Source organism: Tauraco erythrolophus, chromosome 6 (assembly GCF_009769465.1).
Source record: "Tauraco erythrolophus isolate bTauEry1 chromosome 6, bTauEry1.pri, whole genome shotgun sequence".
NCBI lineage: Eukaryota > Metazoa > Chordata > Aves > Musophagiformes > Musophagidae > Tauraco > Tauraco erythrolophus.
In genome coordinates, this window is record NC_141470.1 from 70822387 (window position 1) to 70836651 (window position 14265).

The 14265-nt window shown below is 61.2% G+C and overlaps 1 protein-coding gene across 1 annotated transcript; it reads right to left on the reverse strand.

Annotated features, from left to right (window-relative positions):
• Positions 1-329: 329 nt before the first annotated feature.
• On the reverse strand, positions 330-6013 carry ABHD12B (abhydrolase domain containing 12B). The gene is made up of 13 exons (XM_086613677.1): positions 5925-6013; positions 4065-4195; positions 3530-3632; positions 3318-3437; positions 2932-2962; positions 2716-2761; positions 2493-2622; positions 2193-2233; positions 1821-1900; positions 1624-1706; positions 990-1068; positions 713-837; positions 330-351 (listed from the first exon to the last, which is right to left on the reverse strand). Exons 1-13 carry the CDS (start codon positions 6011-6013, stop codon positions 330-332), a joined length of 1080 nt encoding a protein of 359 aa, XP_086469803.1.
• Positions 6014-14265: the final 8252 nt, after the last annotated feature.

Consider the following 14265-nt stretch of genomic DNA (forward strand, 5'->3'; position numbering starts at 1 on the left):
AGCTGGGCACAGCTGGCTGAGCCCTTGCAGGCGATGCTGAAGCAGGACTTGGGGTGCAGCTCTTGCCAGTCCTGCCAAGGGGGTTAAGGGGTGTTTGCAGTCAGGCCCCTGCACCCCACCGCTGCCCCACGTGATGCTCTGGGTCACAGCTTGCACGCTCCTGTCCCAGGAGCAGCTCCCAGCACTGCCTCCATCCCCCCAGGAACGTGCAGTGGGCGAATTGGGAAGTTTCTCAGTAGTTTTTATTAGGTACAGTAGTGAGTTCAGTGCCAGGAGGGGGTCCTGGTGTTGGAGGGAGCGCTCGTGGTTGCTGCACGCGGCAGCCAGCATCACTTAATGTTCAAGAAGTCTCTGCAAGAAGATGGGACAAACGTGAACGCTGGATTATTGACCGTCCCCTGCTGCTTCAGAGCCCCATTTCTGATCCCTGGTGGTGGGTCGGAGCTGGGCTCAGAGCAAAGCTGCATCTCTGTGCCCAGGGCAAAGAGGAGCTGGGGTGGGCTGTCCCCAGGGCCACCTCCCGTGACACCCAGGCTGAGGACGAGGAGCAACTGGAGCTCAGAAACACGCTAGCAAGCATGGGAGGAAGAGGAAGGAGGAGGGGGAAGGCACTTTGCATGGTTGTGGCACGGAGGATGCACCCATGGAAGAGGCCAAGGCTCATCCTATGGTCCCCCACACTCCACCCCCATTTCTGCAGAGCAGCACTTACTTCACCAGGGCGGGCAGCTCCGGATTGAACGAGATGTAGTCGTGGCCCAGGCCCAGCTTTTCAGGAAAGGTAATGAACTTCACCTTGGTTTTGTCCTTGTAGGCGCTGCGCGCCGTCTCAAAGAGCTGCCATGGGGCAGGAGTGCGGTTAGCAGGGTGCACCTCAAACCCTCTACTGGCACCCTAGGGCCAGCCACCCCTTCTCCCTCCCCTTCAGCCCCTCCAGAACCAGGCTATTAACCCATTAAAGCCCGTGCGGAGGCAACGGTGGTCCTCACCTTGCGGCCCAGGTGCAGAGGCAGCACAGCATCATCTTCTGCGTGCAGGATGAGGAGCGGGCACGCCAGCACCTTCACGCTGCGGGCAGCAAGCACAGCACCTAGGAGTCATCCCAGAGCCGACAGACCCACGAGAGCCTCCCTGGGTGCTGCTGAAACCCCCACAGCACCCCGACCCCCACCCCAGGTGCTGCCTTTCAGAGACACCCCAGCCCATGGGTGGCTCAGGGCACCTGAACTGCCCTAGCACCAAGCACCCTAATAACCTTAAACCCTCGACACAGGGTGCTCAGGCTTCAAAACACCTGCAAAACAGGTGTTTTTTAGCAAAGTCACCCACAAACACGGCAGGGGAAGGACCCTGCTGCCACAAGGTGGTGGGACGTGAGCACGTAGTGCCCCAAAACAAAAAGGATGTTGGTTTGTGGACTTCGCTCCGTAGTAATACCAACATGTGAAGTTATGCAAATAAAAAGCCACTAATAAAGCATGAGTAAGCTGGGCAAACACAAATAAGAGCGCAGGGATGGCATGGTGTGACATGTCCAACCCGCCCCTCCTTGGCCAGGGGGGTCCCAGCATCCTCCCCCCCCCTACCCAGGGATGGCTGCGCCCTGTCCCTGTGGGCACTCACTTCTCATCGCTGCGGAAGAACATGTTGCCCAGGGCTAGCGAGTCCAGAATGAGATACTCAAAACCTGGGAACTGGCGGTAGATCTACCAGGGAGAGAGTTGGGGGGGATCTAAGCCGTGGCTTTGACGGCTGCACCCCTCCTATGCCAGGGAGAGTCCCCCGCTCGTCCCCGCTGCGAGCAGAGCCCCTGGGCTCACCTTGGTGATGGGGATGTTGGCGGCCGCGTCGCGGACGTTGGTGTAGGACGCCTCCAGGACCACAGCATCGACCTGGACCCCTGAGGGCAGAGGGGGCGAGAGCAGGCATGGCTGGGGGGGGGCTGTCCCCCCACCCCAGGCTGCCGTCACGCTCCAGTCCCAGGCAGGACAGACGATGAGGCCAAGATGCCCCCGTCTCACTAAGGAGCATGAGGATGGCCACTTGTCCCCACTGCAGGGGCTGAGCCCGCTGCTCGAGCAGAGAGTGACGGAGCTCCCCAGCTGCTCTGTGGCCCCCCTAGATGTGGCCAGTGATGGGGAGACCCCCAGGGGGACACCACGCAGGGCCAACCCAGCCACGCTGGCCCTTACCTCGCTCCTCCTGCAGCTTCCTTGCTACGTTCGTGGCAATCCTGTGAGAAGAGAGGTGACAGTGAGGGGGAGCAGCCACCATGTCCCAGCAGGGTGCACAGCACCCTCAGACCACCCCCTCCTCCTTGCCTGCTGGGTTTTGCTTTGCAGGTGGCTCCACCAAGGAGCTGCTCCAACCCCTTGGTCCATCCCGGGTGGCACCAGCCTGGCAGCAGGGTCACAGCCCGGGGAGCGGCTGTGGGCTCCGGCATCAGCTGGCACCCATGGAACGTCCCCTCACTCACCGGGCCCTGCACCTACCCCGTCCCCAAGGAGTGTCCCCAGAAGAGGACACTGCTGTTCCCACTCCGTGCTTTGGCCCAGTCGTAGAGTGCCAGGACGTCTGTGGTGAAGCCGCTCTCCGAGGGGTGCCCGCTGGAGTCCCCGTAGCCTGTGGGGGGGACACACGGCTCGGTGTCATGACCCCGGGGGGGGGACCAGCCCCAGGGGGGGTCACTCAGTGAGAGGCAGAAGGTGACATTACCTCTGTAGTCGAGAGCCAGGATGTGGAAGTCAGCAGCCCCCATCACCTGTCATCCCATCGCAGTGACACCGCGTTACGTCCCGGGGCAGGAGGGATGCACCCCTGGGTCCCCCAGCGTGGCCGGGCTCGCTCTGCCCAGGGTCCCTCTTGGGTCCCCAGAGCCAGTGTGAGCCTCACCCCCAGCAGGTCCCACTCCCCTCGCAAGAGACCACTTACCTTTAAGAACTGGACACGGTGGCTCGCAGCCCTGATGGGGAAAGGGAGGTTAGAGCTCGGGGAGGGGTCTCCATTCCACGGCAAGGACAAGCTCAGGGGACCCTCCCCTCCAGTGCCGGTTCAGGTGAGGGACTGAGGTGACCTTTTCCCAGGAGGAGAGAGCTGGATGCTCTGGAGTGGGTGGGTTTGGATGTTTCCCTTTAACTCAAAGGGACTTTCCTCCACCCGTGGGGTCAGAACCCACAGCAGCAGCCCCAGCCCCACAGCACCCCAAGGGTGCTGCACTGAGTTTGTCAGTTCTCACCCCACACAGAGGTGCTGTGCCACTACACCCGGCGCCTCCTGGGAGAGGTCCCGGCCCCGCAGCGTTGTCCACGGGTACTCACCTGGTCCCCCCGTTGCCATGCAGGTAGATGATCACAGGGTGAGCATCGGCGAGCGCATCCTCGTACCAGCGCTGGTCCTTGCCCTGCGCCTCGGCCCCTCTGCTGCCCGGCACCGTGTGCCTGGGGGCGAGCCAGAGCGGGGTTATTCCAGGGGGGCTCCACCCAGTTTGGCCAGGACACTGGCGTAGCCGTGCCAGGGCCACCCCGCTCACCAGATGCCAACCGTGACGCCTGGCTCCGTGGCAAGGTACAGGCTGACAGTGTTGTTCAGCAGCAGCTCCGGCCGCCGGAGGTCCACAAAGAAGGGAAAGGCCACTGATGGAGAAACCGCGGCCATTGTCACATGGGCAACCCAGGAACCATCATCCCCAGCTGCTTTTATGCATTTTTTTCCAAAGCAACATGCTATTTTTCTGAAATCTTTTGCCTGCAAGCCAAGGGCTGTGCCATGGCCGGCTCGGGGAGCTCTGCCACCTCCTCCCAGCCAGATTTCTAGCCCCGTCGAGGCTGTGTGTGCCCACATGTGTTGCAACTTGAGGCAGTAAACAACTCGAGGCTGCTCGGTGTGATTACAGCTTGCAAAACACGAGGCACCATCCGGAAAGGTCCCTCCGAGCCTCCTCTGCAAGTCCGTGCCAAGGCGGAGGTTGGATGGGTGCTGTCCTGGTTCCCACCCACATTTCAGGGACACTCCCCAGCCACGTGCCTGCTGAATCCCTGTGTTGGGACAGCCCCCAGGGCACTTACGGAAGTTCAGGAAGATGAATTTGGTGAGCAGCAGGTCGGGGAAGAGGCGGATGAGGAAGGGCACAGAGATGTAGATGAAGAGCAGGCTCAGGAGGAGGCTGCGCAGTCGGGGACGCCAGGACGGCCGGTTCCTGTGAGGGGTGACACCTTGTTAGCACATCCCCTCCCATCCTGCGGGCTTTGGGGCACAGCGGGGCAGGGTCCCCATTCCCAACACATCGTGATGGTTGGATACAGCGGCTTTCCCCCCTTAAGGACCTGAGGTTGCTGTTTGCATCCCCCTGGGACCTGGAACTGGTTCCCCGTGTTGGGGTTGTGTTTGGCTTCTGAGGATGGAGATGAGGTGTGGGAGCAGCCCCACCATGACAGAGTCAGGAGAGGCCACAATCCAGTCCCCTGCAGCCTCCCACGGGACACCGGCAGGCAGGAAGGACAGGGCACGTGCCAGAGCAGGGAGGTGCAAGCCAAACCGGCAATAAGGTGCGACTGATATTCTGTGGCAACACCCTGAGCCGTGGCTGGTGAGATACAGACATGGAGGTGTCCTCAAGCTTAGCACCGAGAGCCTCTGCAGCTCTCCAAGGACAAGCAGGAAAGCTGGGAAAGGGGCTCAGGGGTCTCCAGTGCATGGGAGAAACCAGTCCCCGGAGAGTTCTCCCAGTGTCACCAGCACAAGGTGGGGAGCATAACCACCTCTGACAGGTCTGGGGGATGCATCCAGCCGCCCTGGGCCGTGCCCTCTGCAGACAACCACCAGGCAGCCCCAGCCTCCGAGAGGGAAGGGAAAGCCAAGAGCTGCAGATTGCCCAGCATCAACGTCTCTTGGGGGCTGACGGTGCCGGGTGATGGGGAAACTAGTCTGGGCGTGGAGGGATTTAGGGCAGAAGTTTCTGAGAAGTGGCCAAGCACAGCACACGCCCCAGGGTCACCATCACTCCTGCAGCTGCAGATTTAGTCCATTGCCTGTCCCGGGGAGTGCTGCAAGATGCTGGAAAGGGTTGCAAAAGGGGTACCAGGGCAGGGTGGTATAGTCCCCCAGGCACAAGCACCCTTCCTGGAAGGTGCAGGGAGGCATAAGCCATGCCAGAGCCACAGGGAGCTCCTCAAACCCATCACGCCGTGAGATTTTGGTCCGAGCAGTCCTGGTGTACACCGGCAGCAACGGGCCAGCAGTGCCCTCGCAGTTGCTGCAGTTAATTATCAGGTGCTGTTCTTGGTCTGCGCTTAATATCCACATGCAGAGGCGAGCGCTCACACCCACCCTTGCACAACACCTGCTGCAGGTGAGAACTGATGGGGCCGGACCAGAGCGGGGACTTGCCCACCAAGCGGCACCTCTGGCACCCGGCACGGCAACAGGCCACCACATGGCTTCGTGGAGATGGCAAGGGGACAGCTACAGCATGGAATCACGATGCGGGGGGGGGGGAACTTGGGCATGATATGGGATTACAGCCGTGGCAGGGTGACACGGGGATGCGGCCGTGGCCGGCTGGCACAGCCATGGCTGGCACACATGGGGCCAAGGTGGCAAGGCCATGGCGTGGGGACACAGGAGCACGGGCACCGCACGGGATGACAGCCTCGGCAGGGCAGCACGGCCGCGGCACCGGGACAGACCCACGGCACAGCGGAAACAGCGGTGGCACACGGCGACAGGGGACGCGGCAGGGGGCACACAGCAGGGCCACCGCACGGCACAGCGGGACCCGGCGGACAAACACCCCACGGGGACGGGGACACGGTGCCGGGGAGCTCAGCGCGGCGGCGCCGCCCGGCCCCGAGCCGCAGCCGGCCGCCCGGCAGCGCCTACGCGCCGGCCCGGCAGCCCAGGCTGCCCGCACCGCTGTGGGTACTCACTGCTCCTGCCGGGCCGCGCCGGCCTTGCCCTCCGCCCGGGCGCTGTCGCCATCCCCGTCGCCGCCGCCCCGCTCTCCGCGCCGCCGCATCGTCCCGCCGACCGCCCGCGCCGCCGCCGCCGCGCCGCGACCGCGCCGCCAGGCCCCGCCCCGCGTCACGCGCGGGCCCGCCCCACGCCTCCAATCCCCGCCTACGCCAGTGCGCGGCCCGCCAATCGCAGCCGCTCTCTTGCCAGCAGGCCACGCCCCCCGCGCCAAGCCACGCCCTCTTTGAGCCTCGGGGGCGGGGCCGCGGACGCCTACGAGGTGCCGCCGCGCCCTCGTCGGGCCGCGGGTGTCCAGGGGGGGACCGAGCCCGGGGGGACCCGCACCGAGGGTGGCAGCCTCGGGACGGCATCTGGCACCGAGGGCCGGGCCAGGGAGAGCACGGAGCCAGCAGCAAAGTCAGGGGAAGTCAGCTTTGCCACGGGCAGGAGCACCCCAGAAAAGCTGCTAGGTTAAATTTTTTTTTTTTTTTAAAAAAAAAGGTTTAAATCCTTAATTAATCCCAAATCTCGTGTCCCTTGACTTCCGCTGGAAGGACAGAGTCCTGCTGCCGGTTCCCCTCCCAGCTGTGGCTCCCACCTGCAGCTCTGTCAGGCTGAGTCAGCTGGAACTTTTCAGGCTGAAACTTCCCACCAGGAAAGAAATATCCCCAGTTCACTGGTATTCCCTGTGAAACTCTGCCAGGCGCGGGAGGATGCGCTGTCCGGACACAGGCAAACATCGCTGGGCCACTGTCTGCGTCGCCGTGCCTGCCAACGGGGCACACAACCAAGGGGGCTCCGTTAAATACGCTACGGGAGAACCTGGAGCGAACCCTCCCCGCAGAGAGGCAGCCAGCCCACACTGGCATTTTCACCTCCGAAGCAAGACCTGCACGGCTTTTTCTGACATCCTGTGATTTTAGCCAGGCGAGGCAGGACGTGACAGTGGGACAAGCTGCTGGGACGAGGTGGGAACTGGGCACATGGCCCTGCACCCCTCCAGCACCCAGCACTCATGGCGGGGTGCTCACGTGGGGCTACGTGAAGCCATGTGATTTAAGCGGTCGGAGTCTGTGCCAGCCCTGAATGCAAATCCAAATCCAAACAGTTCCAGTCAAACCAGGGCCGTGGGCAGGTGGATGCATGCTCCCCGTCAGCAGATGTTGCAATAAGGTGACACAAACCAGTCGCAAGCTGCTCTTCCCCTGCCACAGGGGATGAAGGGCAGCTGAAGACACCAGCAGATCCGGCTGGTTTTACACACAAGAGCTTTCTCCTTCCAATTTTTCCCCATTCCCAGTGGGTGCTGGGGCTGCAGGTGGGGCACATGACAGCACGTTGCCATGAAGATGATGGAAGAGATCACCTGCAGGGATGGGCAGGATGCACCCAACGCTGCCTCCAAGGGCTTTATTCGGCAACGAGGGCCGGAGGGGATCGGCACGGAGTTACGGCAAAAGCTGCGGCAATGAAGCCTGCACCGCGCCGGAGTAGCCACACAAATACTTCTCGCACTAAGGAGCTGGCATGGCAAATGTGAGGGTCTCCTGGGCTGGGGAAAAAAATCCTGCAGTGGAAGGAGAGAAGCACAGCTGGAGGGGTGTGCAGGATGAGGCCCGAGCAGCAACGATGGAGATGGGACTTGTGCAGCGGAGGGTAGACGTGTGATGGCAGCAACGAGCCACAGCCTGGGAGTCACGACACTGCTGTGGCTTAGCACGGCTGGCATTGTTTTATGCAAAAAAAAAAAAAAAAAGTTTGGGCTTACTTCAGTGTGAACTTCTCCCCGCACCGGCTGTGAGACGGAGAGGTTTCCGGCTGGTTTTTCCTACAGCGTCTTTTCCTAAATGCCTCCTTTGTTTCTTCTTTGCTGATGGTTTTGTAGGTTTTTTTGCTATTTTTTTTTTTTTCCTAATTTCATGCCATGCTTTCCCCTGGCCCGGCGGGAAGCCAGGGTGAAGGGTGTCTTACCCAGCACGGCACAGTGTAGAGACCCCCGGAAGGCAGAAAGCGGATCCTGGCTCCCCCCAGCTCCCCGGCCCACGGCCGGACCTTTCCTCACCCCACCGGAACAAAGCACCCCATTGTGCAGGGGAAATGGGAAGGAAAGCATGATGGGGCAGCGAGAGCCATGCCAGGAGTGTTTTCCCGCAGGGACTGGGCACCCATGGCCTTGCAGAGGGGTCACCCACTGCCTGCGCAGGCGCCCGCGGCCGCTGACCCCATTTTTGGTCCACCCTGGCTGCGGGAGGTAGCTCACATCCATCAATCCCAGATTTTCCCACATGCCCTTTTTTTTGGGGAACATGTGTCGCACAGGATGGCATGGGCGAGCAGAGGTTTCCTTCCACCGAGCTCGCTGGGAAGGCACTCGCTACAAATGCCAGCCTCAAACGCAGCTGCTTGCTGGAAAGGGGGCTCCAAAAATAGGCTGGTGGGGTCCATGTCTGGCCGGGCTCCATGGCTCCTACAAACATGTTTCCTCCGGCGGGAAAAGGGAGGAGGAAATAAAATCAGGATGCCTTTGCTAACAGCCGGTCCTAAAAATGAGTCAGGAATTTGCACCGCAGCAGTACGGGCCGGCAGTGGCGAGCCCAGGGTCTGTGCATCCCTATAGGCTGGCTGGGGACACGGGGACACGGAGCGTGCTGCCTGTCCCCATCGCCCACCCGGCTGCACGCATGCAAACACGCGCCGAGTCGCTTTGTTGGACAACAGCGGAGATTTTTCGGAGCTGTCGCTTGGATTAGCGAGGCACCGGCACTGTTGCGGCGAGGAGGAGGGTGAGGGGGATAAAGGTCCTGGCACTCGCCGGGCTCGCAACAAAACAAAGCACCAGATGGTTCCGACTTCGACATAATACGTGGTGAAAAAGTGTTTGAACCGGGGATGAAAAAGCAAATGTGGAAAGAGAGAGAGAAAGAAAAGAAAGAAAAACCCTCGGCAAGTGTCAGGGCAGAAAAAAGCACCGGAGAAAAATGGCAAATGTTAAAAAATGAAACAAAAAGCCCTCCCCCAGCACAAAGCCGCAGCTGCTCACATCTGTCCAGCAAAGCCTCTTGCCAAGGCCCCCTTCCCTTTAAAGTCACCTTTCCTCGCCTCCATTGTGGGGACACGGCCCCATCCCTGCGCAGGGCTTTGCTCGATGCTGGGGACTCGCTGGGCTCTGCCACATCCCACATCGCTGGGACCCACTGGGCTCTGCCATGTCCCACATCCCTGGGACCCTCTGGGCTCTGCCACGTCCCACATCCCTGGGACCCACTGGGCTCTGCTGTGTCACACGTCCCTGGGACCCACTGGGCTCTGCCACGTTCCACATCCCTGGGACCCTCTGGGCTCTGCCACATCCCACGTCCCTGGGACCCTCTGGGCTCTGCCATGTCCCACATCCCTAGGACCCACTTAGCTCTGCCACATCCCATGTCCCTGGGACCCACTGGACTGCCACGTCCCACACCTCTGGGACCCTTTGGGCTCTGCCACATCCCATGTCCCTGGGACCCACTGGGCTCTGCCATGTCCCACATCCCTGGGACCCTCTGGGCTCTGCCACGTCCCACATCCCTGGGACCCACTGGGCTCTGCTGTGTCACACGTCCCTGGGACACACTGGGCTCTGCCACGTTCCACATCCCTGGGACCCTCTGGGCTCTGCCATGTCCCACATCCCTGGGACCCACTGGGCTCTGCCACGTCCCACGTCCCTGGGACCCACTGGACTGCCACGTCCCACACCTCTGGGACCCTTTGGGCTCTGCCACATCCCATGTCCCTGGGACCCACTGGACTCTGCCACGTCCCACGTCCCTGGGACCCTTTGTGGTCTGCCACGTCCCACATCCCTGGGACTCTCCGGGCTCTGCCATGTTCCCCATCCTTGGTGCTGGCACTGTGGCAGCAGGCTGTGACATGCCGAGCGGATGCGCTCAGGCAGCAGAGCTACCCCAGGTGCTGCAGCGAGTTAAATATTTTATTACACTTTTCAGCTCATGTGTGGTGTCCTGGGTGTCCCTGTCACAGCCAATGGGACCACATGGCAGACCAGCGGGATCTCGTGGGGTTTTAAGCCTGGTTTCCTATCGAAGCAAGGCTTACACAGCCTGCTGTGCATCCATGCATCTGGCTGTGAGGCTTTTGTGTTTCCCTTGCTCCTGCCCCTGTAAATATTTTGAACCTGCAGACCGATTTCAGAGTCGCCTTAAAAAGGGGAAGAGGGCTTAAAAGTTATTGCATCCCGAGTGTTTTTGCAAAAAGCAGCAAAATGAGCCCGTGCAATTGCGCAAGAGCAGATGGCAGTGCGAGCTGAACTCCTTATTAGCCACCAGAGAATCCACAAGCCACAACCCTTGAGGACAACGGGTTCCCTGCCACTCAGCTGGTGCCTGCTGGCGCTGGGCAGGAGCGTGAGTGGCCGATGGCTCCAGCCTCTGTCGAGGGCTGCCGAGGTTTACGCGAAGGTTTGAGTTTTGGTGGTGCCCGCGGGTGGTGTATGTCCGCACCGTTGGATGGCTTCTGGGGCAGAGGGTTGTCCCCCATTGTGGCCCACCGAAAGCAGGTGGGGGGCCCAGGCGGGTCGATGTGCCAAGCCACCATGGGTGCTGGGGTGGGTGGAGGGGCTGGGTGACACCCACGGGGGATGATGTTCATGACACAAGGAGACCCAGGCGGGGCACGGCTGCCACGTCCCCAGGGCAGGGGACAGTGACACGGTGCCATGACCTGGGGCAACCCAGGTGACACACCGCTGGTTTTGGGGAAACAATGAGGAGCTGCGGGGCCATATCCCCAGGGATGCAGGACAGGAGGAACGAAGTGATGCCAGCCGGGACGGGCAGGACAGAGGGGACCAGGGTGGTGCCAGCGGGGGTGCGGGACAGCGGGGCGGACCCCACGCAGCTGTCACCGGTGGGACCAGCCGCTGCTGCCGGCTGGCGGGGGGCGGGCACGGGCGGTGCCAGCGCGGCCCCGCCGCACAAAGGCCGCCGCTCGCCCCCGCCCCCGGGGCCGCCCCCCACCCCCGGGGCCGCCCCCGAGCCGCGGCCCAATAAACGCCGCCGCATTTGAACGCCGCACCTCCCCCGGCAACGCTCCGCTCCGCGACGAGCCGTTCCGCAACGCTCCGCCGCCGCCGGAGCCACCGGCAGCCGCGCCGGGTGAGCCCGGGAGGGGAGCGGGGGTGCAGCGCCGAGCACTGCGGGTCGGGGGGTGAGTGGGGAAGGGGATTACCGGGGCAAGGAGGGGTGGGGTGTTGGGGGGGGGGGAACCCGGCCGCTGCCGGTCCCTCCTCCGCGGGCGGTGCCGGGACGCAGCCCGCCTCTTCCCGGTGCGGGCAGCCGCGTGTGCGGGGCGGCGGGGAAGGGGCGCAGCCGGCGAGGTGGGTGTGCGGGGAAGGGAGGGGGAGGTTGTTGAAGGGGGGGGGGGGGATGCTGGAGGAAGGGGGGTGCTGGAGAAAGGGGGCACTGGGGACGGGGTGTCATAGCCGGAGGGTGCGGTGGGGGTTTTGGGGTGTGGGTGGGCGCGGAGGGGTGCCTGCGTGGAGGGGGGGGGGGGGGGGGGGGACGGACACGCAAAAGCCCCCATGGGCCCCGGTAGTGGCCTGCGGGGTGGGATGAGCGGCGCCGGGAGCTGCTCGCCCTCCTGCCAAGGGCACCCTGTCCTATGGTGCGTCCCTATCCCGTCCCCAGAGGGATGCTCCGAACGCCCGGGAAGGTGACCGGGACGGGAGCCGGTTGTGGACCCGCTGTCCCTGGGCTGAGCTGGGGAAGCAGCAGGCTGCGGCTGGAGGAATTAAGCCCAGCAGTTGTTTTGTCGTTGGCAAAGCCCTGGCTGTCACCAAGGTGGCAGACGGCAGCTGCTGTCTGGTGGCAAACCCTGGACCCGTCACCTCTGGTGTGTCTGGGTAAGGATGGGGCTGAGGCCTGGAGCCAGGAAAACCCAAATCCGCAGCCCAGGAGGCTCAGCCAGCAGAGCCGGGTGCACTGGGGCCTTCGCTGTGCCAGTGGGTGCCAGCCGGGCTGGGTGTGTTTATCCTGCCCGTCCTTCCCGCTCGCTCACTTACTGACACAGGGATGGACGCGCGACGTTATCACCGTGATTCAGCACGATGCAGGTTTGTTGGAGCCGGTGCGGGACCGAGCTCGGTGGGCATTACCGAATCCCATGTTTTGCGGCACGCGAGGTGTCGCTGGATAAATCGCCGGTTCGCTTTGTTTACTTCTGAAATAATCAGCTTTGTGCCCGTACCTTGGGCTTTATCCCACCCGGGGCTCCCCGAGTTATTGCAGGGTGACTCCAGCCCCATTTGCAAAATCAAAACAGATGGGCGCTTTGTTTTTCCTCCTTGAGGAGAAGGCTGCTTATTGAAAGGCCCCATTACAATGCAAATACTGGGGTGGCGTGAATATTCAAACCACCGGGCTGCTTTGGAAGCTCTTTACATAAATTTATAGAGCTTTCTGCGCCATCCATGCTTTGCTAATCCGGAGTGGAGCTTGGTTAACAGAATCTCTGCTCTCAGACAACTTTGGAGGGTTTGGCCGCGTTTTGGGGAGCACGGTGAGAGGTGGGATTGAGGTGCAAAGCAGCTGGAGCTGCAAAAGTTATGACCCTGCTCAATGGGGAGGAGGAACCGCCAGCTGTAAAGCTGACTTTGGTGGTGACCCTTGGAGAGCTGGGCGGGCTGTCAGTGATTTACTGATATTTGGGTGCTTCTTTGTCCTTTTGGAGGGTTTTTGTTTTTTTCCCCCTTTTCCTTTGCTTTCTCAGTGCGACCTTTTATGGAGCCGCAGCTCTCCAAGAGGGAATGGGGTGTTGTGGGGTGGGCTGAGCTCAGAAATCACCCCGACACAGGCAGCAGTGTGGGGGTTTGGGGGTGTACGCGGTGAGTCGTGGCAGCTTAGCTGCAGCTGTGATGGATGAGATGATTCATTAGGGAAAGGAGATAATGAGTTAGCTGAGACAACCCCAGCTCTGGCTTTCCAGCAAGAGCTCAAGGGTCTGGTTTCAGTGGTTGCTGGGCATCTCGTTATAAACCCTGACATTAAAAACTAGGGTCCTGGTGGTTTTTGCCAGCTGTGTTTGCGTCATCTCAGTTGTCCCAAGCACAGAGGGAAGGGAAAGTTGCTTTTAACCTGCCCACGCGTCTCGGGGAGCCGGTGCTCGTGTTTTGGAGACGGCCACGTGATGCCGTTCCGCTGGGCACTTACGCGCTGCCAACTGCCAGGCCCTCGTTTGAGTAGAGGCAGTGGAGAATAACGGTGAAAACAAGGTTTTCCTTGTTGTCCCTTGAAGGAGGTGACTTGCTCGGGGGCTGGTTGGGCCTGGAGGCAGCGTAGCCCGTAGCCCTGGGGAGGGGTGGCTGGTGACGCAGCCAGCAGCCATGAGGGCGTCGGGGCAGAGCATCCCTGAAATCTCTGCATTGTGCCACTGTGCAGCACCGAATGGGCTGTTTGCACTAGAATCATGGAATGGTTTGGGTTGGAAGGGACCTCAAAGATTATCTAGTTCCAACCCCCCCTGCTACATACTGTTTTGCACAAAAAAAGAGGCTTTGTGCTAATTGTAGTGTTTTCCCTTGATGGTGCCACTGACTGACCAGGTAAACTGTGTCTTCGTTAGCTCGAGGCTAAAGCTGGGAGATTGATATCGATTCCAGGCGCTTAATATGCGAAGCAATAATTCCTGTTTAAGCCTATATTGTTTGAGTTAAATTTAGCTGAGAATTCAGGCATATCGGGCCCCTACATTGTGCGCCGTGAAGGTTATCTGGCTCTCAGGAGGGGGTGGATTTAAAGGAAGGAAGGAAAAGCCAGCGAAAACTTCCTTTTTTCATCATCCCTGAGTGCTTTGCTTCCCAGGACTTGTTATAGGGAGAAGAGAAATAAGGAATAATGTGGTTAGGACTCCATGTAGTTCTCCTAAAGCTGCACCTTTCCGCGCCGTCTGCTCAAGCTGGTTATTTTGGGGGAGTTAACGCGACACAGAAGGCCAGCTATAAATCTGAACAAAGTGATGCCCGATGCAGGGGACCAAGGAGCCCCTGCTCAGCTGCTGCCCACCCACCCCTATTATCCCCCCTGGCTCCGGGCCGCCCTCCTGCATCTCAGCTGCTGGCCCATCTGGAGCGGAGATGAAAGGCTGGGGTTTTAATTCGAGCTTTGTGTGCCTCTGGTGTGTGTCCCCCCCCCTCTCCCCTCTTAGCCCTTTCTCTGCTGCCAGTCTCCCATCCCCAACCTCGCAAGGCAGCTCTGGCGTGCGGGTGCGGAGGGTGGCTGTGCGTGCCGGGTCTCTGATGCCGCTGACCTCATTATTTTG

Bases quoted from the DNA above. Each gene is read 5' to 3' on its own strand.
- ABHD12B (XM_086613677.1), bottom strand. From the start codon at position 6,013: ATGCGGCGGCGCGGAGAGCGGGGCGGCGGCGACGGGGATGGCGACAGC. The intron at 2,762-2,931 runs GTAAGTGGTCTC...ATGGGATGACAG, and splicing joins ACCGTGTCCAGTTCTTAAAG to GTGATGGGGGCTGCTGACTT. The intron at 2,234-2,492 runs GTAGGTGCAGGG...CTCTTCTCACAG, and splicing joins GGACACTCCTTGGGGACGGG to GATTGCCACGAACGTAGCAA.